The sequence below is a fragment of the Mesoplodon bidens genome (genome assembly GCF_964165515.1).
Source record: "Mesoplodon bidens genome assembly, chromosome: 3".
Taxonomy (NCBI): Eukaryota; Metazoa; Chordata; class Mammalia; order Artiodactyla; family Ziphiidae; genus Mesoplodon; species Mesoplodon bidens.
In genome coordinates, this window is record NC_138178.1 from 72798918 (window position 1) to 72825590 (window position 26673).

Consider the following 26673-nt stretch of genomic DNA (forward strand, 5'->3'; position numbering starts at 1 on the left):
AGGGAGAATCCACCCATGCCGGCTTCCCAATTCATTCATCTGGAGTGCCCACCGTCCTTCCTTTAGTGGCTGGGTGGGGTGGCCCAGGGTGAGAGGTCCACCTGAGGTCTGACTGTGCGCCCACCACGTGTCAGGCCTGCGCTGGACATGGAGTGGATGGAAATTGTAAGGATGGCCCGTGCTCTTGGGGGCTCAGGTCCAGACAAGAAAGTAATCTCCAAAAGCAATTTCTAGGCCTTGCTCAGCCTGATCCTCAGGCCTGGCCCACATCTTGCCATGCATAAAGCGGGGCTACCCTGCGGCCCACATTGGCTTTGCTCACCCTCCTCCCCTGCCTGTGTGTCCTCAGGGGTCTCTAAGGTGGTGCAAGTTTGGACCAAGTGAAAACACGTGTGAAAAGAAATGATGCAGGGCCCTGTTTACCTTCAGGGGCATTAGCAAAATTCTTGAATTTCTTGATCTGGAATCGCTTCACAGCCACGGGCTGGCCTTGGTACCGGGCCCGGTAAATGATGGTGCCACTCCCACCTTGGCCCAGGACAGTGCTCTCATCCTCGCTGTGCTCCAGCTTGCTGTTCTCCAGGAAGAGCCTGCCGGAAACACAGTATGTGGGGGGGTTAGAGTAGACCTCCCTACCCACCCCCTATAACCTGGAGAGGCCCGCTGAGGTGGGAGGCGGGTCCTGGGCTGGGCGGGTACAAGAATGTGCTTGGCCATTAGTTCCCACTGAGGAGAGTCAGGGTTCAAAGCCACCAGGAGGTCACACAGATCTGGGATAAACCCCAGCCCTGGGCAGGTCACTCAGCCCTGACAAGCCTTGGTCTCCTCTATAAAATGGGCTCATAACAGGAATGGCCTCAGATGTGTGGATGGTGAGTGGCATAGGGTGAAGCCTCTGAAGGTGGCGGACACAGAAAAAGAATTCCTTTGGACATTTTCCTCCAAAAGGTTCTATGCTTTGAGAGCTAGTATCCATCAGACAAACTGTCTTTATTTACTGCTAGGTTAGTTGTTTCCTCATTTCTTTTTATTAAGCCAATAATTATATAAATGGCCATGCAGAGCTTCTGATCGGCATGGCCAGTGTCCCCACAATTGATGGCTAGGATTTTACCCAAAGGCAGGGAGTTTAGATCTTCTCACCTGTCTGTGTGTTCTAATCCTAGGTAAAAGGGGGACTTCTGTTGGGCTTTTGGAAATATTGCAAGTCACTCCTGGAAGGGAGGGAAAGAGGGAGGGATGCAGGAAGGGAGAGAAAGAGGGATGGAGGGCGGGCAAGGCAGCCGGATGCCCTCCCATTTCAGGGCTTCCCCCTGCTTTGCTGAGGTCCCCCAGTGTTCCTCTTCAGCTACCTCTGCCGGGTGCCTCCCCTGGAGCTCTCCTGGCCCAACAGACCAATGCCCCTCTCCCACCCCCCAACCATGCAGTTGTTGCTCATGTCTTCCAGGAACAGATTTTGCAGCTGCTCAGACTCTGCACAGCTCAACCACATCACACTCCTGGCAGATGCAACTGGACCCATTGTAGACCTTGGTGATGCAGTTGAAGATGAACTGGGCTGTTCTCCAAGTGTCCACCCCAAAACCACCTGCTCGGGAAGTGTGGGCACTTGGAAGCCTCATAAGACAGGGAAAAGTGGCTATGCTGAAGATCCCTTGGGGCTTTCTGTTAGGACTCCTGTAATTTGGGGATGCAGGACAAGGCTCCGTGGATGCCAGATTGCCCCTGCCCCCACCTGCCTAAACTCCCAGTCAGGGAGTGTGATGCTTTGGGGCCATGGTTGGGCCATAGCTAAAGTTTTCAGAGAGTCTCTGCTGGATTGTGAATTCTGTTCAGATTCTTGGGCATTTCAACTCCCAGCCAAGTACCTTGGTTTAGGAACCATGCTATAGCCTGCAATTAGATCCAAACCAACAGGGACAGCAAATCTGGCTTTGCTTTCCAGATTCCATACAGTAGACTCAATAGCCCAGATTCAGTGGGGGCATAAAACATAACAAGGTTCAGCAAATAAATGAAAATTCTAAAAGTTGGAGCTGCCTAATTGGGCACCCCACCATGAAATCTGATTCACACATATATAAATCTCTGCATGTGGTCTCCAAGACGTGACCACCCTCATGTTAAAGATCTAGAGATAAAGGTAAGTCACTTTGCAGAAGAGTGGTATTTAATTGTCATTTCTACCAATGAGGTAATGGGAATATTAAAAAGATCTATGGGGGAAATTTTTCCAATGTAGGAAGTGATTTCTTAATTTAATAGACTCATCCAGAAGCATGTTTTGGAACCACAAACGTGCAATATCTCGGAGTACTCCATATCCATTTTCTTGGGGTGGGGGAGCAATTTGGAAAAATGACAACACAAATATTCTCGCCCCCCCGAAGGGTTTCTTTAAAGAAACCAAATAGCAATCCTTTGAATAAGAAAACAACAGGATTTCACAACTCCAAAAACATTGCTAACCACCAGTGTCAAATTATCTCCAGGGAGACCAAATCATGGCTTCTGGTTTCCATGACTACAGAAGATTCCATCTTTTACCAAGCACTTGGATTCTGTGACTGTTTCCTATAGGGTGGGACCACAAAACGTTTTCTCTTTTCTCCAGCATTCTCTCCCCAGTTATTATCTTAGATTAACACAGGTAGACTCATCTCTAGGAACAGATTTAGGGGATCTAAATGCTCAGCTGCAGGGTAGCAGTGAGGAGTCAGCATTTGCCAAGAAAGGAAAATGAGGCGGTACATCTGGGAGCGCCCCCTTTTTGGACACCAATGGATATTTGTCTTCTATTCCTTGATCCAGCAGCAAAGTAGGAATCAGAGAGGAGGGCCAGCTCAGTGGAAAACAGCACCAGCTAATGTGAGGGAGAAATGGTGTGGGGTCCCAGGATGACTTCAACTTCCAAGTGCTCTTCCTATTGGCTGGGCCTGTGTGGCTTCAGAAGGAAAGCTGACAGCCTGTTTCCCTTCAGGCAGCCTAGGCCGGGAACCTAAAAGTCACCTGGGTTTGGATGGGAAGCAGTGGGTCCTGTGCATCGGCGCTGTGGCATACCTGGCTGGGAAGTCGGTCATGAACAGCTCAGGGACCAGCTCCTGGAGAGGCACGGGGAGGTCGGGGTGTCTGGGGCAGGAGATGAAGTCCTGCTCGATGGCTGTCAACACGCAGTCTTCCATGTCAAAGTACTGCACATCCTCCAGTCTCTCACTTGGGTCGGCGTGCTGAGCCCAGGAGGTCTCGCACACTGGGCAGGGCACATACTGCTCCATCAGTGGGGTCCCATCGCTTTCCGTGGCCGTCAGGGCTAAATGGGGACAGAGCAGGAGTCAGCTCACACAAAGGCGGCTGCAGGTGGGTCCCTGAACAGCATCTGCACCCCCAGGCTGGGTGAGCCTTTCACAGGAGGGGGTCTGTCTGCCTTGGCCTGGACCCCTGGGAGTGGCTGAAACATGACTGCCGCACTCGGGTTCCTTTTTCGGGAGCACCATCCTCGATCCTAAAAGACACTTGCAGGGAGGGGCCAGGGATGCACTGGACAGTCGCCAGGGGATCTAGACCCAGAGGTAGCTGGCCTAGGAGGTGCTGAGAGTTTGGGGATCCCTCCTGCACAGCTGGGCCCCGGAAGGACACTGCAGGCTGGGTCTGAGCTATGCCACACTCCAGTGACCAAACCACAACCAGTAAGGAGCCGTTCTTAAAATTAGAAACATAAGGCTTGCAATTACTATGATCTAGAAGAGCAATGCAGGAGGAGAAATGAGTACAAATTATAATAGACAAAATCTAGTCATTTTACTTGTGTTCCCCTGGGCAGGAGACACAGCTTTTCTGCACACCCCTGAAAGGAGGTACAAAGAAACACCCTCCAAGTTGTCCCGGGCAGATGCCAGAAGGGTGAGCTGATGTCCTGCTTTGTGCAGGGTGGATGCGTAGAATTTTCTGGGTACATGTGTGTAACACATCCTGCCAGCTGGCTGGTCGTGCTGTGTCTAGGCAGCCCTGTCTCAGGCCCTCAGCTCAGTCCTTCCTGTCTAATAGGCCCTAGTCAAATCCCCAGCAGCGCCTGTTGTGGGGAGATCACAAAGGGCCCGTAGGGTTCATATGGCTTAGAGGCCCCCATTGTATGGCCAAGCACTGCCCAATTGCCCCAACCCACACACTAAACTACCTTCCCTTAGGCTCCTTTCTAAGCTTATTTTCCTTGTAGGTCACCTTTCCCATCAACACCCAAAGGACCCCAGACCCGGGTGTCCAGAGTATGATCTGGAGCACGCCCAACCACTGTTTCTTAAGCATTTCTTTTGATGCTCTCCCAGGATGCAGGGATGGTGTACAGGTGAGGAAGCCAGCTCAGGAGGCCAGATGACTGGACTAGCAGGCCAGAGGCGGCACTAGGATCCCAAACTCGCTCTCTGCTCTTTTGGCCTCCAGGCTTCCGGAGTTGAGGGCTCACAGGGAAGAGGCTGCCTGGTTTGGACTGGATGGCCTCCTCCCTGCAGGATGCCCCGCAGTGGGTTTGTCTCCACTTCAGTAGCAAAACAAACAGAGGACCTCAAGAGCTTCACTTCAAAAAGTATTTTCTTTGGGTGGACTGTCAATGAAGAAACTGATCAAAGGGGCTGGAAAGGGCTACGTGGGTGGCTGATCACCGCTGGGATTCGGGGGTTTGGGGTAGGCAGGGAAGAAAACTGGGGGCCCTTGGCAGGTGTGGTGCCTTCCCTCCCACCCCTGCACAAGGGATGAATCTCCAGCTGCGGGCTCCTCCCTGGATTTCAGCAGCCCTGTCCTCACCATGTAAACAAGAACACGTGAGGCTCACATGGAGGGTCTTCCTAGACCATGTGCGGTACCCGGGGCATTCTTCCCCCACGCTGTGGGCAGCCAGAGGCCAAATCCCTCCCAGGACCCGTGGGTCTTGGCCCACTTCTTCCTCATAGCACCTCCACCCATGCCCACAGCTGGACTCCCCCAGGGCTCAAGACTCTGCCAAAGGTCTGTTAGGACCCCTCTGGTCCCCTTGGGCTGAGTCGCAGTGGGATTTCTGTTCTCCACATAAGGAGCCCCACCCCGATTTACAAAGAAATATTAACATGAGCCAAGACCTGGTTCAAAAACATTTTCTTACCAGGAAACCACTGATCAATCAAGGAGTTGACATGGTCTGTGATAAAAGCCATTGCCGAGAAGTCCCTTATTTCAGATTGGCAAATGATTTTTATTCCTCCACTTTTTTTCTTTTTCCAGTTCACATCCGAGGATTCCACACTGCAACCCAGAAACAAAAAGGGGTCCATTGTTATCGGCTGTGAAGGGCCCTGGTTTAATCTCCTTGCCTTCAGGGCGAGGGTGCAACCCCCAGGGACCACCCCCTCTGCAGGGACCCAGGCAGGACTGTCAGAGGAGGCTCCTGCGTTTGTGTACTTATGTGCATGGCCCTGCCTTGTCCCCCCGCTGTCCCCCAAATGGTGAAGCGGACACAATGAGGACTTTGTAGGAAGGGACGCTCAGGCTGGGATCTGACCCTTAGGTGTGACCCTGGGGAAGCTTTTTCCACCTGAACCACAGGCTTCGCATCTGCCAAGTGGCAACTGTGAGCTTTAAGTGGGAGCATCTATATGAAAGCACCAGGCACCAAGACTGGCCCAAACCAGGCCCTCAGAAAAGTTACTTTCCCCTTTTCCCCTCTCTTCTCACAGAGCTGAAAAAAATATTTTGAAAAATTAATTGTAAGTATGAAATAATCTTGTATGTACTAAACTAAACCTGATCAAAAATCAGTTACTAACCTGTTGAGCTGACTTTATCTCTCTCAAAAAAAAAAAAAAAAAAAAGAGAGAGAGAGCAGGAAAAAGGAGCTGAGGTAGGTACTGTGGGATACAGGCTGGGGAACCAGTGTCATCACCTGGGGCATCCTCTCTTAGGACAAGGGGGTTGTGCTGGATGGCTGCAAGGCCCCTGTAGGTCCCACCTAAGTGACTAAGGGGTGCTAGATATTCTCACCCCTGAGCTCAGTGGCCACCCACTTCCCTCCAGCGCTGGGCTGTGGTCACCACACCCTCCCTTGCCTTTCCTGTTCTGTAAGGGGAGAGAGGAAGGGGTGAGAAGGTGGGAAAGCTCTGGGACATTTGCTGGGGGTTTCCTACTTCTAGCAAGCTTCCATGAGGACCTGCCCTCGGGAACAGAACTCTGGACATCAAGTGGACAGTCTCCCGGTGGAGGCTGTCCTGAGGCCCGTTTCTGCAGCACCGTGGTGACCCGGTCAGGTGAACTCCCAAATGTCCCTACCTGAGGTAGCCCCCATCAAAAGTGACCAGGAGTCCTTCCTGCCAATAGATGGTCTGATTTCTTTTCACTCTGAATGTGCTGCAGCGATTTCTCTGGTTTCCTGTAAAACTGTAAATGGTGACTTTCCTGTGCCTGCTTTTAGTATTCTTCTTGTTTTCAAAAAGCTGAAAGACAGAGAAAAAACCCTACTTAAGTAGACCAGGCTCCTTGCTGGCCCTGGGCAGAGCTGTGAAGAGGCTGTCCTGGCCCCATCATGATAAAGGACCACCGTCCATCTTCCCACCCCCTCCCTCCTGCACCGCTCATCCTGCTGCCAAATGAAATGCTGCATTATCTGAGGGGGTCTCCAGGATACTCTGGGAACACATTTTCCCTAAAAGATTGAAAACAGGATTTTCTTTTTCAAATCTTTTCCCTCCCTGATTTTACAAGTTACCTTAGAAAATATGGAAAGTACAGAAAGATATAAGAGAGAAAATAAAATACCAATTTAATACATAGATCATGAAAATTTTGGTATATTTTATTCCAGGGTTTTTTCCTATCTACCTGTATGTTTATAAAACAGCTGAAGCCATATTTTGTAATTTTTTATTTCTAAATTTCTAATTGTGTATACTTTTAAAAACTTTGCTTTTCCTATGTCGTTAAAAACTCATAAAATTCATTTTTCTAAAGCTCAATATTTTATTAAGTATAGTAATTTGCTGAATTATTCTCTTCTTTGGATTTTTAGGTTGGTTCCAATCTTTTGCTCTTTCAGATAAGCCAGATGAACATGAAAACCACAGAGCTTTCTCTGATTTCAAATGATTTCTATAGTTCCCATTTATAGCAGTAGTATTATTGGGTCAAAGGGTTTGAACATTTTCAGGCTCTGGATGCCTAGTGAGGAATCACTTTCAAGGTGAATAGGCTGTATATTCACTGACCATGGTGTGTGAACTTTCCTGATTCTGGGGCTGGCTGTTAGCTCCCTGCTAATTTGATAGGTGACAAGTGGTATCTTATCAATGCTTGAATTTGCAATGCCTTTGATACTTCTGAGACTGAACTCCTTTTCCTCATCTGAATTTCAACAGGACTTCTTTCCTAATTCTGAGTGAGGGATGCTGCCAGGAAGGGCGCCTACCTCCACACCCAGCTGGGCCCACACCCCGCCAGCCACTGAGCCCACTTGGAAGCTCAGGCCTCACACGACGCTGATGCTTGGTGACCTCCCACTTAGAACGTGGCAGGAGGAAGAGTTCAAAGTGAGGTAAGAGTGACCCATGCGCCCACTCCTTCCATCTGTCAGTGCACCCAACTGTGTTGCTAACAAGTCTCCCTCCCATTAACATGAGCTGTGAGAGAAAATGCCAAAGCATTTTCAGGCTCTTCTATTTACTTTTGCACCTTTCAGTAAAATGGGAAGATCAAAGAATATCTTTACTTAATACAAGAAGTTTAATTCCATAAGGGCCTTATAATTAGAACATGGCAAAAGCAAACTCATACTGAGTTTAATGTCAGTTATTCAACAGTCCTGGCTTATGTCAGGGGTTCTCACACTGTAAAGTAAGTTACAATTCTCTGGAAGGCTTGTGAAAAACAGAGCCCTGGGCTCCATCCTGGAGTTTCTGATGCAGCAGGTCTGGGGCAGGCCCAAGAATTTGCACTTCTAACAAGTTCCCAGGTGAGGCTGATTCTGCTGGCCCAGGAACCCCACTTTGAGAACCACCACTCTAGCCCACCACTATTTCCATATTATTGTCTTGCATGAAATGAATGTTGACTGACAGCCGGGACTTTCTTCAACACAATACCAGGTGAACCCACAGAAAAGAACTCCTTGGGTTAGGTCTTCACTGCTCCCAGACCAAGTTAAAGTTCTGTGCCAGTGGTTCTCAAGCTTGACTGGACAGTGGAGTCACCTGGAGAGCTTTAAAAAAATACCGATCCCTGGGTTTCCCTGGTGGCACAGTGGTTGAGAGTCCCCCTGCCAATGCACCAGACACGGGTTCTTGCCCCGGTCCATCCAGGAGGATCCCACATGCCGCGGAGCGGCTGGGCCTGTGAGCCATGGCCGCTGAGCCTGCGCATCCGGAACCTGTGCTCCGCAACGGGAGAGGCCACGGCAGTGAGAGGCCTGCGTACCTCAAAAAAAAAAACAAAAACAAAAAGAACTGATCCCTGGCTGCCACACCCACAGATTCTGACTTAGTGGTCTGTGTCTGGGTCTGGTCTGTGTCTGTTAGAGCTCCCCAGGGGAGTCTAGTCACAGCCTGAATGGTAAAGCCATGATTCTGAGGCCATGGTTCTCCAGGTGTGGTCCCTGACCAGCAGCATCACCTGGGGCAGTGGTTGGATAAGCAGACTGCTGAGTCCCAGTCCACAGCCACGGAGCCAGAACCCGAGTGGGGCCTAACTGTCTGTGTTCTAACAAGCCCTCCAGGGGATGTTGATGTTGGTTAGATTAGAACCCCTGCTCTTAATGGGATATTCTGTCCAAGCCAGCTAGGCACTGATTTGGTATTCACAGAATGATTCAAGTGGGTCTGTGGCTTAGAGGAGAGAAGGCAGCCATGCTCTACTAGCCTCCGGGCCCTAAGTCAGCAGATTTGCTGCAGGAGAAGGGTCTTCAGCCAGGCTCCTCCAGCAAAGGGCATCTCCCTCCCTCCCTTCCTCCCTCCCTCCCTCCCTCCCACCAGGGCACAGTTGCAGGTGCCTCGCATGCAAGCAAAAACTGCCCCATGCAGAAAATGCAACTACCTGAAGGTCCATCTCGGCCAAGCTGATCAGCATCCGTGCTATAAACCTTTGCCAGAAGCCAACTGGAACAAAGCTCATCTTAAACACCCTCTGAATGGTGTTGGCCGTGGGATGCCGCATGCCGTGGGTGTCCAGGCCAGGTTTGGATGGAAGAAGATGTGGCAGGAGATAGCTGAAACACACCAAAGGGGGCTGGTGAACCAGGGGCCTGAGGTCTGCTGCAGGGCTCTGACCCCAGCAGACGGACTGGCCTGGGGCAGGCTCTGCTGAAACAGCTCAGGCTGCCCGGTGCCTTCCTCCCCGGGACTTGGAATCTTATTTTTAGATAGAGGGGGTAGTTTATATGCTTCGAATAAATGCTCCAAGAGAAAATGAAGATAGGCACAGTGAATCTGTTTATTGACATCTCTAAGATAGAGACTAGAATACGGCTAAGGGAAGACGTGGAAACATCTGTGGTCATAAACAGACACAGCAAATAGTAGTTATAACTTCTCTGTAAACTGGGTTGCGACTGGGGAGTCACTTAAAATTAACTTTGGATGGTGAAGGAAAAACAAATACAGCTGCGCAGTTCTAAGGACAATGTAGATATTGGGGTCAGAGAAACGTTTTTGGCCTTAGAAGTTATTTATTGTTCTTGACCCGTTGAAACAACACAGTTGCCTTAAAAGTTCGAATGAGGCTGTTTGTGCAAAAGAGCCATGTTTTATGAGAGCACTATTACTCATAAAAGCGCTGAGTCACAGTGTCAGTGAGCCATTCATGACTGTGATCGTTTGGAAACAGCTGAAATGGGGGAGGTCCCTCTAAGATTTCCCTGACAACCAGCAACCTTTCTGTGTGCCCTGGAGCTAAGGCGGCCTTGGGCAGAGCCTTGGATGTGCCCTTTTCTTAAAGGTTTGCCTTCAGCTCTCCTAATCCTTTAAAAATACATCAGTTTAGGTCCTATAAAATGTCTTTAGAACTTTCTGAAAGGGAGCGCTGAAAATATTGTAGAAGGAAAAGTCAATGACAGCCTGGTGGGTGGAGCAACCAGGGATCGATCCTGGCTCTGTCTTCAGCACACAGCTTAACCTCACTGCGATTCGACTTCCCTGACGTGGGAAGAGAAAGGATACTGACCTCAAAGGGTTAGAGAAGGATGGACAGGGGGCAGATGGTGAAGTTTTAGGTCCTTTTCAGCCATTACAGGTCTTGGGTGAAAGGACCTTCTCAACTACCCCAGCTAGGGTGCCTCTCTCCACAGGCAGGTGCTCTCCAGCAGATGCCCTGATTTAGTCCTTTAAGTTCTGCGAAGTCCTTCTTTATCTCTCTGACCTCCCCAAACAGGAGGCCCTCGTCAGTGCCCAGTGTGATTTATCCTGCTTCTTCTGCCTGCATTATGCTCAGCTTGGATCTCACGGGACCCCCTACACTTCCTGTGTGCTGCAGCTTCCTGCTTCTTTCTACCTGGCAGGTGTCCCCTGGGCAAGGGGAGGGAGCACGCTCTGCACCCAGGTGCCCCAGTACGCAGCACACAGAGCAGGTGCTCAATATTTTTGAAGGCAGAGGAGACTTAGAAGCCAGCATGGCAAGTGAAGAGATTTAAACTGACTGGCAATGGAAGCCCTGCTCAAGGTGAGCGGAGTCCTGGGAGACCATTGGCACCTCCTTAAAAGTGATCACTAGTAGGGCAAGGCTGTCCCAGGGGAAGAGCCTGGGGAATTAAGAGGTGAGTTCTTCATGTGCCTGTTGAACATTAAGTCTGTGAAGACCTGGGTACTGCGGAGCCGGCTCACACTATGTCCCTGAGGTTGTCTCAGCAGTCGGGCAGGAGCCTTCCCTGAGTGCTGAGAGCCAGTGAGTCCCCACCTGGAAGGTACACAAACACTCAGAAGTCTAGGGAGGTTCAGAAATGCCCTGAAGGTTTTCCCAGGGACTGGAGGCTTTCAGGGCTGCAGTTGAAAACCATGCTCTAAAAGGAGCAGCAAATGCCTTTGTTTTTGTTGATAGTGTCTTCGACCATATCAAACCTTATGGGGTGAGGAGCTGGAACTCCTGGTCCCTGGGGCACAAGGGAACCATTATACCTGTGCTAAGATGGAAAACGCTTGGACACTTCTGACTTTAGATGGAACCAGACACCACTGGCTATGAGCACTTAACACAAAGATGGAAACAATAACAGTACTGATAATCCTTGATGTCCTTGAAGCTCACAGGTGGAGGAGACACTTCTCATAGTTTACATGTATTATCAAATTTAATCCTCACAATGACTATAATACTAGTAGATAATAGTATTATTCCCATTTTACAGATGAGAAAAGAAAGGAAGTTGGGACTTGCTTTTACATAGTGCTAATATCTCCTCATTCCTCTAACCTGTTGATAAAATAACCAGAAAATTGTCAGATTCTGGCTGCTTCACTGTGTGCTTTTTCATGGGCCAAAGTCAAGGACACACCTGGGCCATGGTGTGAGGGATCATGTGGGTTTTGAATTCCTCTTTGGGGTTTCTCTTTTTAGGACTCAGTCTTGGCTCTCATGAAGCTGGAACAGGAAGGACTGAGGCCCCCTCCCATAGTCATAAGACGAAGTGGAAATCTCAGAGAGAGATGGCCCAGGGCTGGCTCCCAGGAGACCCAGTCTGTGCTGATGATATTGCTGGGCTGGCCACACAGGGTCCAGGGCAGCTCCCTGGGAGTCTCCTGTGGGCATCCCCCCAGAGCTCTGGGGTTGAGGGGCAGGATGGTGACAAGTTCTATGACAGATGAATGGAAAAGATCTGTGGATTTGGCATCCTGGCCTCAGGGCCAACATCAGCATCAGACCCAGGAAATGGCTGAAACTGAAATTAGGGCAAGGAGGCCCTGAGAACCAAGCTGGTTTAGGTCAGAGCATCATTAGATTTAACCCACATGCCCCTCCAGCCCCTGCCCTCCCTTGCGTTTCGAAGCTGGGCTGTATAATTAGCACACACATCTTTGTTACTTACTCCATTTTTATTCATCAAACAACCAAGCAATCAACCTCCCAAAGCGTGAACTTCCCAAAGTTACCTTTAATGCCATTGCCATTCTTGCATGTTTTCCTACACCTTTTCAATAAATGGATTTCTTTGAACCCCCTGAAGAGAGACATCCAAGGCACAGGAAGGAGCAGCCAGCCGGAGGACCGGCCAAGCCCGCCCCCTACTGCCCCAGCCCAGGCAGGCAGGTCATTATCATGGGCCGTCCCTGGAAATCTTGCTCAAGCCACCAGTGGTCCCAGCCCTAAGTCCTTCCTCTAGGGGGCAACCGGCACAGCCCAGTCCGTGGCCTCACCTGTCATTGGCGACGGGCAGGGCTATCTCAAATTTGGCCAGGAACTGGAAATACTGCTCTTCCGTCTGCTTCGTGAAGCCGGTCCCTACCAGCAGCATCCTGAGGTCCTCCGCCCTGATCACCCCGTTCTTGGCCACCGACCTGGAGCCCTTGATGTTGAAGATCCTCTGCAGACATTCAGACAACCAAATGGGGTCGAGGAAGTAGAGGTTCCTCAGGCCGTGGCTGGTGTCCGGGAAGTGGAGCAGGGTGCCAGTTTCAATGAGGAAGCTGATGGCTGCTCAGGGGAGGGGATGAGGGAACAGTGTCAAACAAAGGGCAAAAGGGACTCTGGGTGACCTCCTCCTAAGGGGGCCAGCTTACAGATTCTTCTTAGGAAGCCACCAACACTCCCAGCACATGGGGCCCTTCACATGTTCTCAACAGGCATCTTGTAACTCTTGCCAATGTGCTGATCTCCATTATTCATGGATTCCATCTTTGCAAATTCACTTACTCGTTAAAATTGATTTGTGACCCGAAATTGATACCTGAAGTGCCTTTGCAGTCATTTGCAGACATGCGCAGAGTGGTGAAAAATTTGAGTGCCCCTTCCCAGGGCCCTGTGCCTGTGCCTGCTGGTACCCACCTGATCCCCCCTCTCTCCCCACCCTCCCAGCCCACCCACCGGACTGTAGGTCCTCGTAGTCCTTGATGTCATTGCTAGGCATCTGCTCTACCAGCTGCTCCAGCTGCCTGTCCGTCAGGTACTGCACATCATCGCTCAGGCCGCGGCGCTGCTGCTCCGCCAGCACGGCCTCCTGGAGGCTCAGGTAGCTCCTGGGTATCTGGGACAGGTGGGAAAGGCTGGGCCCTCAGGTGTGCCCGGCCAGCCTGGTTCGCCTGCCACCCTCCAGAGGACTGACTAGGTGGAATGCTTCCTGTCACTGTCCCACCCCTCCCTTCCCCCAAGAAACTGCTCACATGGGGACCCCACACTATATACAGCACATGTGTTTTACAGTAGAAAGAGAGAGGGAGGTACAGTTCCTCTGACACATGGGAAGCAGGCCCTTCTGGCTTCAAGGGGATGAGAGGTACCCACCAGCCTCCCCGCGAGTCGCTGGCAGCCAATGGTGCTGCCCACATCTTTCATGCTGCACGTGACGTGGAAAATGAGCTGCCGCAGCCCTTCCTGACCTTCCAGGCTCTTACAGGAAAGCTCGCTGTGAGTGCAAAACAGAACCGTGCTTATTCATCGTACCTCCCCTCTCTGACAAGCACTGCAGTGCCTCTGTTTCCCTAAGTGTTTCGTCCCAAACACTGGCAAGTTGAGAAAACTCATGAGAGAAATTTAAGGAGGCCTTACTTGATGCAAAGCATGGTGCTGGGGGCACCACAATGTGCTGTTTTAGTCTGTCTTCCCAACGTGCCCACTTGACAGAGGAGGAAAGTGAGGCATGCAGGCACAAGGTGACTCCCAAGGACACAAGCTGGAAAGGAGCAGGCTTGGGTGGGACTCAGGTTTCTGACCCAGAGCCAGCACTCCTATTACCGCAGGCCCCAGGGGGCATTCTCAAGGGCACTCGAGGAATTCCTGAAAGCCCCATCCTGTACTCTGAGCCACATGGCATGTCTCCAGGCTGACCCACGCAGCAATGTCCATGGCACTTCACCCAGAGCGAGGGAACCCAAGAGCCACCAGGGTAGCAGTCAGAGAACACTTAACTAGCTGAGCCTCAGTTTCATAATCTTCAAAGTGGGCACAACAATCTCCATAACCTGCAGAGCTGTTGTGAGAATCCAAGGACAGGAGTGGGAGAATCAACATGCCCAGGACACTGGTCCCACAAGCAGTGGCCCATCCTGAACCCCACCCTGTGGCCCTCCCCCATCTCAGCCCCTCTGGACCACTCAGACACACTGGGAGGACCAGGACCACACCTGGGGTCTGTTCTTGATCAATGATCAACAAATGTGATGGGTGGTGTTTGAGTTTCTATCTCGTGGTCCCACTGGGGCCGTGCACACTCAGCACTGGCCCTGGGGGTGGGGAGACTTGGACAGGAAGCACAGAGGGTGTCTCCAGGCCCTGCCCTGCAGATCCTCTAGCAGCTCTTCACCCTCCCTAGGGCTGCATCTGTTCTGGGGGCCCAGGTGCCACCCTTCACCCTGGACAGGGCAACAGAGGAGCACAGCCCCTGCCTCAGGAGCCCTCTGCAGGCAGAGCAGGCGTCCCCAGGGAGATGGACAAGTGAGGGGCCGGCAGCCACAGCCCCGCGACAGGTGGGGATGAGCAGGATGCCATGGGACACTCACTGTAGGTGTTTGAAGGTGATGTCCGGGAAGCCGGTGGCCCTGGACCCGGAGGGTGAGCGGCAGAGCGCCAGCACGTAGGCGCGCAACGTGGCGATTCTCTCCACGCGGAATTTGGTTTCGATTAAGTCCAGGTGTGTTCCCACCACCAGCACAACGGCGTTTGGGGCCTTGGCCTGTGAGAGACAGTCTGGCTGGGGACGGGAACAATTCCCTAGGCGGTGGATGTGCCAACCCTGTACGCCCTGGCCCTCAACCATCACCCCGCTGCACCCCGCACTCGTCTCTGAGAACCTCGAGGGCCTGCCACACACTAGGGGGTGTGTGGGGGCCTGTGACACTCCCTGGGGCCTCCATCTCTGATCCCTTCAGACAGCGCCCCAGCTTCTGGCCCACGTCACCTTTCCACTGGAAGAGGGGAGCCCCGTTCCCCTCCTGGGTCCACGATGCGGGGCTCTTAAATTTAAGGAAGCAGAAAAGTACAAGAGCACCATCAACCATGTGGCCCAGGAGCGTTTTAAGTGCTTCACAGTGACCTGTGATTCTGGGGCCTCATGACAGCCCAGCAAAGTGCAAAGCATTTCTCCCTAACCATTTCCTTTTTTCCTTTTTCCCCCCCGAGAAGCGGCGGGGCCCCTGCAATGTCCTGAGGACTGAGAGCTGAAGGGCTGGCACCCCCTCACCTCGATGTTGAGAAGCCAGAACTGAAGGCTGGCCACAGCCTCCTCCCCCAGCGCCAGGTTCCAAACCACCACATACAGGGCCTTGTCTGTGAAGAAGCACTGGTTGACTGTGGCCATGCTGGCGGGCCCACCGATGTCCCAGACGTTGAACTCCACAGACTCAACCTACTTGAGCAACAAGGCAGCAACAGGGAGACATTTTAGCAACCAGGGTTTTAGTCAGTCAAATTGAGATAACTGATCACTCTGAACGTTGTACATGGGGGCCTGGTAAAGGCACAGCCATGGAAAAGCACGGCCTGTCCTGCTGTTTTTCTCAGGAACCAGCCATCTGAGGGAGAGAAGGGGGCCCAGCAGTTCAGAGGTGGGCTTCCAGGGGCTTCCATCTCCTGCTATGGGAGCAGGGGGTCCTGGAAGGCTGGGTCCCCTGGGCAGAGGCGTCTGCAGAATGTCGGAGGGCACTGTCTGCCTCCATCTCAGCTGCAGACAGTTAGGAGACATCCTGCCAGAGGAAGCCGGGGGCTGACGGCAGTGCTCACACCAAGGCTTAACCTCCGTCCAAGTGAGGGCAAGGCCAAGCAGACAGGACCCTGAACTGTGCAGGTCAGAGGGCAGTGCCCACCACGGATGATGGGAAATGGCCCTGATGTGGGAATCTAACAAAAGATTAGTTGCTGGGCTCCAGGGAAAGGCTGTGTAAATGGTGGTTTCTCTATCGTTTTATGAGGTCAGAGTCTGGCCCGAGTAGCTAAGGTTGCACTTTTCTGTGGCAAAGAATCGTTCCCACCATGCTGCAGTTTGGCCTCCAAGACACAGTGTGCTGACCTGCTTTTTTGGTGTAAAGATGAAAATGGACAGCTGTTCTAAACTGGCTGAAGGCCCAGCCACACAGAGAATTACGGAACTCAGTGTTCACAAGATCAGGTGGTTGTCCTTCAATGAAAGGGGTGGGGAGAAACTTGAATGACGGCAGAAAGGAAGTGGGGGCAGCCGAAGGTCAGGAAAAGTGGAAATACTACTAATTCACCCCTCAGACCTCAGACAGCTATTTGCTTAAGAACAGCTGGAAGAAAGTGACATGGAATAATCGCTTAAAAAAGCAGGAGAGAATACAGATTCTGGTTACTTTCGAGAACCTTTGGACATGCGTGAGCTAGGTTCACTCCTGGGGTGTTCTGGGGAAGGGGGCAGGGCTGGTGTTAGTTATCTGGCCCTAATGGGCAGATCTCCATTCTCTAGAGAACTAGTTTCTGAGTCCATATTAACATATACATTCAGCTTAAATGCTTCATGACTCGAATTGGATTTCCCTGACTTCAAGTGATTTTGTGTGAAAGACTCTGCAATAAAACTGATCTCTAGCTGGCCCTGTGCTGGGGGCTGTGGGGAAAATCATGCAGCTTCTGGCCTCAAGGTGGCTGAGTTTTCCACAAATAGCCTCCATGCACCTGTATCGCTGTGTGGCTACGTGTACCCACAAATACGGCAACAGGTAAGGGAGGCATCATTGGCATGTATTCACCCCCTGTGCCAGGAGAAATAGCTCAGACCTGTGCTATAGTCCATCCCACCAATATTCCACAGGCTCTTTTCTCTGATTCAAGTGCAAGACAATTTTCATTTGTCTCATACTGAATGAAAAACAGGATGATTAATAGGTTCATTGAAGGACTCATTTTAAATAGGGCTTAGAAACTAGACCTTTCAGAACTTGGGGTGAAAGCAGGTTTTGAGGGGGACAGTGCATTCATGCTGGGGCTGCCTTCTCAGCCTTCCTGTTAGGGGCAGGTATTAGTATATCTCACTCCTACAGCAGTAGTTCATTCTCAGCCCTGGGGAGGGGCCCTGTCCCAGGCCATTTGAATCACAGTCTTTGGGGCTTGGTCACTGCTGTCTTTAAAAAGCTCATCAAAGCAGTCTAACCAACAGCCAGGGTTGGCCTGGAACCTCAGCTTAGCTATAACAGAAAAACTACAAGGACACGTTAAGAAATTATTCACTGCCCTTGGCATGAGCTGGTTTGAAACACACACAGTGACCTCTGCAAATATCCTGGGCCTCAGATACCAGGCTAAGAAAATCCTGGGCTCTCTGGAGAGGAGAGAGAAGGGGCCCTGGAAGCTCCCTCCCTCCCACAGGGACTCTGCACGCCAACCATCCTTGACCTTGGCTCTCGAGCCAGCCGGCCTCTGGAGCTCCCACTTGGTGGTCCTGATGGCGGCCTCGCTGTGCACCACCTGGGGGGCCCTCCCCGTCTGTAAGATCTCCAGGAGGGTGGACTTGCCCTGACGCGGAGGACCCACGATGATCATCTTCATCTGCTTACACTTCTCTGCTTTCCGCAGCTGAGCACGCAGGTAAGACAGCACTGCTTTGGGGCCTGTGCAAAATCACAGTTGGGGAGAGTGGATGCTGCTGCTGACATATAGGTGGGAACATGCTCACATCTCTTGAGAAACAAAGTCCTATCTGGAAGGAACACTTTCTGTATGTTCTAATTGGGTGAGTTGAGAAGACTATTGGGTCTATGGAGGGAAGGTGTGATATGAATCACCCCAAAAGTGAAGTTTAAAAGTCAAGGATCTAAAGACAGCATCCTTGCTGCTACAGGTCATAGATAGTTTGATCACATGGTCAATTGCAATACAACGGTCCACAGCAACCATTGAGTTCTGGATAACTTCACAGCCTCTTCCCAAACACAGGAGCCAGAGGTGGGCTCCACAGGTCCCCCAGCTGTTTCCACCCCAGATCCTTAACAACTGGACTTGAGTGCCTTTTCAAGGGGGTGACGCTGAGGAAGCCCTACCTTCTTTTCTAATCTCTGCAGGCACATTGCTGACGTTCAGGTCTTCAATGTCCAACTGCCAGAGGTTGCCCAGCTGCCCCAGCTCAGGAGGGAGCTCTCGGAGGCCAGGATTGCTGAGGGCACACACACACCATGGGAGGACACACACACAGCAGCCCATCAGCCTCTGGGGCCTGTGGGGGCCACTGACAGTCTGTACCCCAAGCCCAACATCTTGGGCCCTGATTTCAAGTGTTCCATTTAAATACTAATTCCCAAGCCTTTCTCCCTGGGAAGCCAGTGGTACAAATGGCAGCTCTGTCTTCTGCAAATCCCCATGGCTTAGAACGGGGTCCCCTCCCCCAACTTTCCCATCTCTTCTATCATTTACACTATCCTAATGATGATCACTGCCTCTTCTTGACAAGGCAATGTAACCTGAATTATTTTATATTTTCATCAAGTTTTGCACACTGTCTGAATCCCCCAGCGGTGCTCGGCAGTAGGTACTTAGTAAATGAAAGGATGGATGATTGAGGAGTTCTTCTCATTATAAATGAGTGAAATAGCAAAGAAGGCATCATTGCATCACTACCTCTGCCTTCCCTTCCCTCGCCTCTTTGACTAAGCCTGGCTCTGAAAATCCAACTGCTGCTTCTTGGTACATAGGTGGATTATTTCTCCCTGGCTTCCATGTCCTCAGGTGGTTTACACAAGGACATTCTGCTTCCCTGGGCCAGAAGGGCCAGTGCAACTGCTCTGGCTGTGTACTTACTTTCCCAAGTAGAGTTCTGATAAGCTCTTCAGTAGGCAAACCGAGGGTGGGACTGCATCCAGGTGGTTGTCATTCAGACAAAGGACTTCCAAAGACTCACTTAAGAAGGGAGGAAATTCCAGCACACATGCTGCAAAGAAGTGCAAAGCAGACTGTACATTTGAAAATAATTCTGGACCACCACAGCGTTGGAGGTGTATAAACTGGTACAACCTCTGGAGGGCACTTTTGACAAGTCTATCAGAATAAGGTGCTCATCTCATGGATCCAGGGACTCTAATTCTAGGAAACAGTCCTACAGACATCCTGGCACGTATGGCAAAGATGTGAGAACAAGCACACTCAGTGGCACACTTTGTAATATTAAAGGTAGAAGACAGCTTATGTGTCCACCCACAGGGAGTTGGTTAAATGAGTAATGGGATTATATACAACTATTACAAAGCACAGGGCAGGTCTACATGTATGGGTGTGAAGAGATACTCAAGAGCTATTGGTAAATCAAAAAAGCAAGGTGTGGAATTAGGTATCTAGAAGGCTTAACTTGTGTACCACAAAACATATGCAAACATGAGAGCAAACACCCTCCCATGAATTTAGGTATGTTATATGCATGTGTGCATACACATTACAATGCACATATGCACGCTATATGATGTTGTGTGCATATGCACACACCACACACATGTATGTGTTACATGAAGTTATGTGCATGTACACACATGTGCACATATGTATGTTATGTGATGTTATGTGCACACATCACAATGCACACATGCATGCATATGTTATATGAAGTTATGTGCATGCACATGTGTTATAAGGTGTTATAGGCATGTGTACACATACCACACATGCACACCCATATGTATACATTACATGCTGTTATAGGCATGTGTATACACACCACAAATACACATGTGGCGTATATGTTACAATGTATGTCAGACACAAACACAGTTGCTACCACAGACACATGAAATTCCATAGTTTTCTCTGGAGAAGGGAATTACTAGTGTAATGGAGCAGGACCCTATGGGGCCTTCCCAGAACAGCCCCTCCCAACCCCATGTCCTCCTAGTGCCTCTTGTCGGTAGAAAAATTGTAGCCTCTTAGGCTTCCCCAAGTTCTAAAGAGTACAGTTCATCAGAGAAGTTGAGAAAATGCAGAAAGAAAGGAAAACAGTCAAGCAAGACAAAATAATAGTTTAGCTATTAGACAAAGTCAAGGATCTTTAGTCAAGAGCTATAGATAATATTCTGAGCCATGTCCTTTGAGCTGTTTTGCAGATACTGAATCCCCCACGAGGTGGAAGAAGTTAACTGTATGCTGCCCACAAGTACACAGTCCCCAGACTGGTTGGAACCAGAAGGCTGATGAGGTTGACACCCGAATACCTCACCACCAACCAATCAGGAGAATGTCCACGAGCTGATCACACAACCCATAATCCCCCTCCCTCACCCTGTCTTTAGAAACCTTTCCCTGAAAGCCTTTGGGGAGTTCAGACCTTTTGAGCACTAGCTGCCTGGACTCCTTGCTTGGTGCCTGCAATAAACACTGCACTTTTCCTTCACTACAACCCGGTGTCAGTAGATTGGCTCTACTGCATGTGGGCGAGTGGACCTGAGTTTGTTTTGGTAACACTAAGAGACTGAATATTCACTCCATGCCCTTTGGTGCAGTTCAGAAATTTTGTTTACCATATACATGTATTACTTCTTCAATTAAAAAAGCTAGTTAACTGAAAAATAATAATGTGGGCTTGGTTTTTATGCTTCTTAGGATGGCATTCTCTGAAAAACAAGCCAACTCTCTAGTATATTTAAGTGATTTCATTAATTAGGCTAATTATGAGATTACTATTAAAATCACACCAAATTTGCTGTTTCCACAGCACCAGAGTGTGTGAGTTGAGAAAGAATGTGGGGAGAGCTTGAAAACCGATGGGAATCAGAGGGTTGGATTGCAGCAGAATCTCTGAAGTGCCTTCTCCTTTCTCCTAAGGCAGGGAGAGCACACCCCTGAGGGTCCCTTTCAGCTCAAATTCAAGGTAAAACAACTGCCTCAAAGCCCTCTCAGCTGGTTCTCTGCCAGACACATGAGATAGGAAAGCTAGAATTCTTTTGCAGGGCTGAAACGATGTTCCTCTGCCCTTGATCACAGCTCCTCCCTTAACTCTGGCTTTTCTCCACACATGTAGCTGCAGTCTCAATGGTAATGGGGTAACCTGGTATCAGAGAATGTTCTGGGAGAGACGATAACGGAATACAGATATTGGCACCTGGAAAATTTCCCCAGCTAGTGTCACGCGAATGGCCCCTATGGAAATAAATGCGTAACAGACTTTTAAAGACAGCTTTGTACTAGTCCTTGTTCTACAAGAAAAATGTTCAAAAAGACTTTTATTTTTCAATGAAAAAGAATGATCAACTTCAGCCCTAATTCCCATGGAAAGAACATCAAGAATAAGAAAGGCTCACTTTCTTCCCAGAGAACACGTTCTGAACAAATGGCTTCTGTGCTTTCCAATTTTAAAGTTTCACCTTGGTGTTTATGAAGCCTCTTTAAGTAACGGATGGCTGGAATAAAGGACTTATACTGCAAACAGAGGCAACACCTGACACAGACCTCCTGGCCCAGAATGGAAACTCTGGAAACTGGGCTGGGCAGAGCACAGCTCAAGGTATTTATGAGCCGTAATTATTTATTCATAAGCTATTTATGAGTTGGCTGGTCTGAATTTTACTATAAAAATGGCTGTCCAAATTATTTTTGGACAAGGCCACTATGCCAACATGACTACTTGAATGTACATAAATCTACCTGGAGTCTTACTATCCGTCTGCACACAAGTATAGATGATCCCGTACCCGAGGTCAACAGCCTGAGACAATAACCCTGCTGAGGAAAAGCGTTTGCAGTGGGTCTCTCCCTTTCACCAGGTGTGGGCTTCAACTTTCTACTTGAAATTGAAAAAATCAAGAGGCTTTTGTCATGCGCCAACAGCACAGCACCATCCATCTCTGCCAGGGAAACTCCCAGAGGTGTGGCCCCTCCCCTAGTTCCAGACACATTCCTGCGGGCCACCAGCAGGGGCTCCAGAACACAGGTACACGTTTCTGTCCCACTTTTCACTGTGTGCCTCTGGCCTTGCACTCTGGCAGTTTCGAGGGACAGTGGCTGGTCCCGCAGGGTGCTGGGCGCACCTCCTCGCGCACATCTCTATGCTCTGCGTTTCTAGACTGGAGACACCTTTCTAGTCGACCGCAACCCCCGAGGCTTGACCCACAGTGGTGGGAGTGTGGCCGAGATCCATACTAGTAGCTCTTTTCGTGCCTACCCTCCTGTTTGGGCATCCATGAGAAAAAAGGGTTTGCTTTTCCTTCCTTCCAAGTGAGATCCCTGCGTCTGGACTCAATTTACAAAGTCTTAAGGCCCTTTGTTTTGAAAAGGATCAGTTATGAAATTCCAAATTGCATTTCCCTAGTAGCAAGGTTAAGGGCCTTTCCTTTCTTTCTGGGCCATCTGGGCTTCCTTTCCTGTGAACTGTTGATATCCATTGCCCAGTTTCTGCCTATTGGGTGGACTTAAAAAAAAAAATCAATTTGTAAGCCGTCTTTGTATATTAGGGACTAAAGCCAATTTATGTTGCAACGATTTTTGTTGCAAATATTTCCTCTCAGTCTGTTTGCATTATGACTTTATCATGCCTTTTACTGAACAAAGTTTTTCCATTTTTACAACACCCAAGATTTTGCTCTTTTTTTAATGACTTCTGGATTTCCCAACTAGCTTTTAAAGGTCTCCCAAATTATACACTTATTCTCTTAAATGTTATTTTTCTTTTACGCTTCAAGCTAACATCCGCATGGGGATGTTTGTAACTGATGTAAGGTAGGGCATCTAGTGCTGTGCTTTCCCCCCTTTCAGCTGGACAAGCAGTTATACCAGCACTATTTATGGAAACAATAAAACATTATTTTTCCCACTAAATTGAAATGCCACCTTTATCATATATTAAATTCCTATATTAGGTCTATTTTTGGACTCTGTTCCACTGATGATGTGTTACTTTTTCAATCCTATGTAAAAACACTCTTACATGACTGATATATGCATTATCATATGTATACAGTAGTTCATCAAAAAAGGGCAAGAGGTAGGCAGACTACTTAGTTCACCTCCTGCAAATGTGCCTTGGCCTCTGTGGCATTTCTTATCCCCATCTCACACCATCTATACTCAAAGAGCACTTGTCAATATAGATTGATCAAGCTGAAGAAAAAAGTTATATTACACTTAAAACAACCTAAATATTGGTTCCAGTTCTATGGGACAGTATCCAGAGGGATATATCTGTGACTGCTGATGGCTTTAGAACTCCTGGTTTTCAGGTTAAAAAAGAGGGCTGGTGACTGAACTTGAGGGACAGGTCCACACCTCCCCCTGTACCTTACAGAAGATAATGAACAAAAAGAACTGTTTTCCTAGAAATATTCTCTGCTGAACTGGCCTTGTTGTGTGACCATACAAACACCCTAGGAAAAGTTCTGTTTCTAATGAGTTTGGAGGAAGACCTCAAGCTCCTCCAGAATCTCAGCCCAGCCAGGACAGCCTGCAGGGCCAAGGGTGGCTGTGTTCCCATGTGGACTTCACAAGATGCCATAGTGTGGCAGTAAGGACTTCATAGTACTGCCCCCGGGCCCCAGTGCTGGATTCCACAATGCTGGCTGAGACCTGGCTCTTGCACTCAGTAGCCATGTGACCACATCAGTCAACCCTTGTGCTACAGACTGAATTGTGTCCCCTCAAGTCCATATGTGGAAGCCCTGACACCCAATGTGATAGTATTAGGAGATGGAGTCTTTGGGAGGTGATCAGGTTTAGACAAGGTCATGAGGGTGGAGCCTCCATGATGGAGTTAGTGTCCTTATAAGAAGAGATACCAGAGGGCTCTCTATCTCTCTCTCTGCCACATGAGAACACAGCAAGAAAGCAGCTGTCTGCAAGCCAGAAAGAGGGCTCTCATCAGAAACTGACACACCCTGATCTTGGACTTCCAGCCTCCAGAAAAGTGAGAAAATATATTTCTGTTGTTTAAGCTACCCAGTCAGTGGTACTTTGCTAGGGAAGCCTGAATTGAAGACACTCTGGAGGCTTAGTTTTCTCATCTGCAAAATGGAAAACCACAACCCATACGTCATGTGATGGTTAAAGAAAGACTGACACATGTATGGTATCTAGGGCAGTTCTCACACCCAGCAGGCCATCCACACACAGTAGCTACTAGTCTTACTGGCTGCAAACAGGAAAGGGGGTTTCAGGACACTTGCAGGCCATCTGTGTGACATGAGCCATGGGCACAGGTACTCCCAGGGTTCTGAGTCAAGCATGGGCATCTCTGGCATTCTCACAGGGCACTGCAGGGGAAAGCCCAACAGGAGGGCCATCCCCCTGTAGGGGAGCAGGGGCAGGGCCCGGCCCAGCTGTCTCATCTCCCAGCAGCAACACACACACCTGCCTCTGTCCCGGAACGCTGGCGGCCTCTGGTGGTGAAAAAGGAAATTCGCTTTGTTTTAAGTGCATCTTCATTTCTGTAGGGAGAAAAAAGTCAAAATTTGAGGAAAGCATGGCAAAGACATTTCTATTTTGGCTGTGACTGTACAATGCCACACATAGAGAAGGGAGAAAATTCCGTTGGCAGGGTGTTTGGGCCCCTGCGGCTGACGTGTAAGCATGGACAGCATCAGTTGTGCTCAGAAGTCTTTCCGGAAAAAAAAAAAGCTGGCAGGACTGGTGGTTTCCACTCCTGAGCTTTTCCATCCCAGGCAGGTGGTAGCGTTTCTGTGCCTGGCAGGAATGCCCATATCAGAGGCTGTTACTTCACGCTGTTCACTGAGGGAATTCTCTTAGGAGTATAAGTTCCACTGAGATGTCGCCTGCAGCAAGTGAACCGGGAAGGCTGGTCTTCAGGGTCCCAAGGACCAGCAGGGCTCATCCCCAGATTTTCCCCTTTTATTAGAAGACCTTGGAGGGTACTTTTTATTCAATCTCTATACACATTGGTTAGTGACTGGCAAAAACTTTTGAACAGAATGATAGGTGAGGCTAAAATGAGGAGATTCTCCAGGATCCTTTAAAAATTAGAAATGGGAGGACACTGTTTTGGGCTGAATTGTGTTCCCCCCATTCATATGTTGAAGTCCTAACCCCCAGTACCTCAGAATGTGACTGTATCTGGAGATAGGCCTTTAAAGAGGTGATCAAGTTAAAATGAGGTCCTGAGAATGGGCCCTGATCCAATCTGACAGGTGTCCTTATAAGAAGAGGAGATAAGGACACAGACAGGCACAGAGGGAGACCATGTGAGGACACAGGGAGAAGGCAGCTGTCCCCATGCCAAGGAGAGAGGCCTCAGGAGACACCAACCCCACCGCCACCTCCATCTCAGACTTCCAGCCTCCAGAACTGTGAGAAATAAATGCCTGTTGTTTAAGCCGCCCAGCCTATGGCACTTTGTCATGGCTATTCAGCAAGCTGGTAGAGACACCATCCCATGCGTCTGTTGACTGGGGTTACACACACATTTGAGAACTTGCTGGGGACAGACCCCTGCTTACCTGCCAAATTGATTTCTGGAGAGATCCAGGGTTTTGAGTTGTCTGCAGGTCCACTTCTCTTGAGGTGGCAGTGCCACCAGCTGATTTCCTTGTAACTTTAAGAACATGAGGGCCTGGGACAGAGGGAGAGAGAAGCAAAGACGATGTCAAATACCAAAGGAGCGGAAGACCTGAAGGGAAAGTCAGTTCCCTGGCAAAGCGAAGCCAAATGATTATAACCGATTCACTGTCACAAAGATTCCAACAGTGTGGGGCTTCACAGTGTCTTAAGACTCATAAAATTATAGCAAACAGAGCAGATGGGATAATTAATAGAAGATCCTTCCCTTCAGATCAATGGGAGGCAATTATTCAAGAAAGAATGGAATCTAAGTACTTCTCAGAATTGAGGTTTCTTAAGAGTGACAATTATTTGTGGACCCATCCTGGGAATGGTAGATGAGTCTGAAGGTCCTGGAGGCCACTGTGTTACCACAGGAGGGGGGTGGGCACAGCATGATGCCTCTTTGGGCTGGTCCAGGTGACGCCCTGGACAGGGGTCAGGTGGCATCAGTGACCCGAAAGGTGACCCGCCCCAGTCGTGCACCCTCTGCTGGCTTGACACTGATGCTTTCAGAGTAATGCAGAATTTCCCACCAGGGGCTGGCCCTGGGCACCAAGTGGTGAATAGGATCCATGCTCTGCTTTCAAAGGTTCCCAATGGAGTGGGGAAAACAGACAGATGTGCGAACAACATAAAGGTAGAAGGCAGCCCCATGCTGGGACACACACACGCGCGTGTACACACACACACACACACACACACACACACACACACACACACGGCTCTGGTAAAAGGCACTTCCTGAATTCACATCCGGGAATTCCAGTTCTGCCACTTCCGGAGAGGGAGGCAGGGACAAGAAGGCCCCGCCCTGTGGTGCTGCCAGGGCTTCACACACCAGAAGGCCTGGTGGGCTCACCCTGGAGCCGAGAAGGAACAGAGCCAGAGGTCAGTCCGAGGGGCTGCTGGGCTGTGCCTTCAACTGTCAACACTGAAGAAAATTCTGGAGGATAAAAATTCATCATCCCGCCACCCTCCCAGAGCTGTTTCATTTTGCACATTTCCTCTCAGTCTCTTTGCACACAACCATGCATGACTTTGACAGTTAAACCTTTC

General features: G+C 49.7%; 1 protein-coding gene across 3 annotated transcripts in view; it reads right to left on the bottom strand.

The window, feature by feature from the left end:
* The window catches only part of LRRK1 (leucine rich repeat kinase 1), a 122595-nt gene that overhangs the window by 20344 nt on the left and 75578 nt on the right, over positions 1 to 26673 (bottom strand). For all 3 annotated transcript variants that reach the window (XM_081230161.1, XM_081230163.1, XM_081230162.1), the window contains exons 11-25: positions 25515 to 25627; positions 24412 to 24488; positions 18892 to 19021; positions 18138 to 18250; positions 17494 to 17708; positions 15329 to 15493; positions 14649 to 14821; positions 13435 to 13555; positions 13018 to 13177; positions 12351 to 12627; positions 9043 to 9214; positions 6292 to 6455; positions 5132 to 5271; positions 3061 to 3310; positions 424 to 590 (exon numbers count right to left, since the gene is read on the bottom strand). In XM_081230161.1, the coding sequence (XP_081086287.1) occupies positions 424 to 590; positions 3061 to 3310; positions 5132 to 5271; positions 6292 to 6455; positions 9043 to 9214; positions 12351 to 12627; positions 13018 to 13177; positions 13435 to 13555; positions 14649 to 14821; positions 15329 to 15493; positions 17494 to 17708; positions 18138 to 18250; positions 18892 to 19021; positions 24412 to 24488; positions 25515 to 25627 (2437 nt within the window). The remainder of the gene's footprint in view (positions 1 to 423; positions 591 to 3060; positions 3311 to 5131; positions 5272 to 6291; positions 6456 to 9042; positions 9215 to 12350; positions 12628 to 13017; positions 13178 to 13434; positions 13556 to 14648; positions 14822 to 15328; positions 15494 to 17493; positions 17709 to 18137; positions 18251 to 18891; positions 19022 to 24411; positions 24489 to 25514; positions 25628 to 26673) is intronic.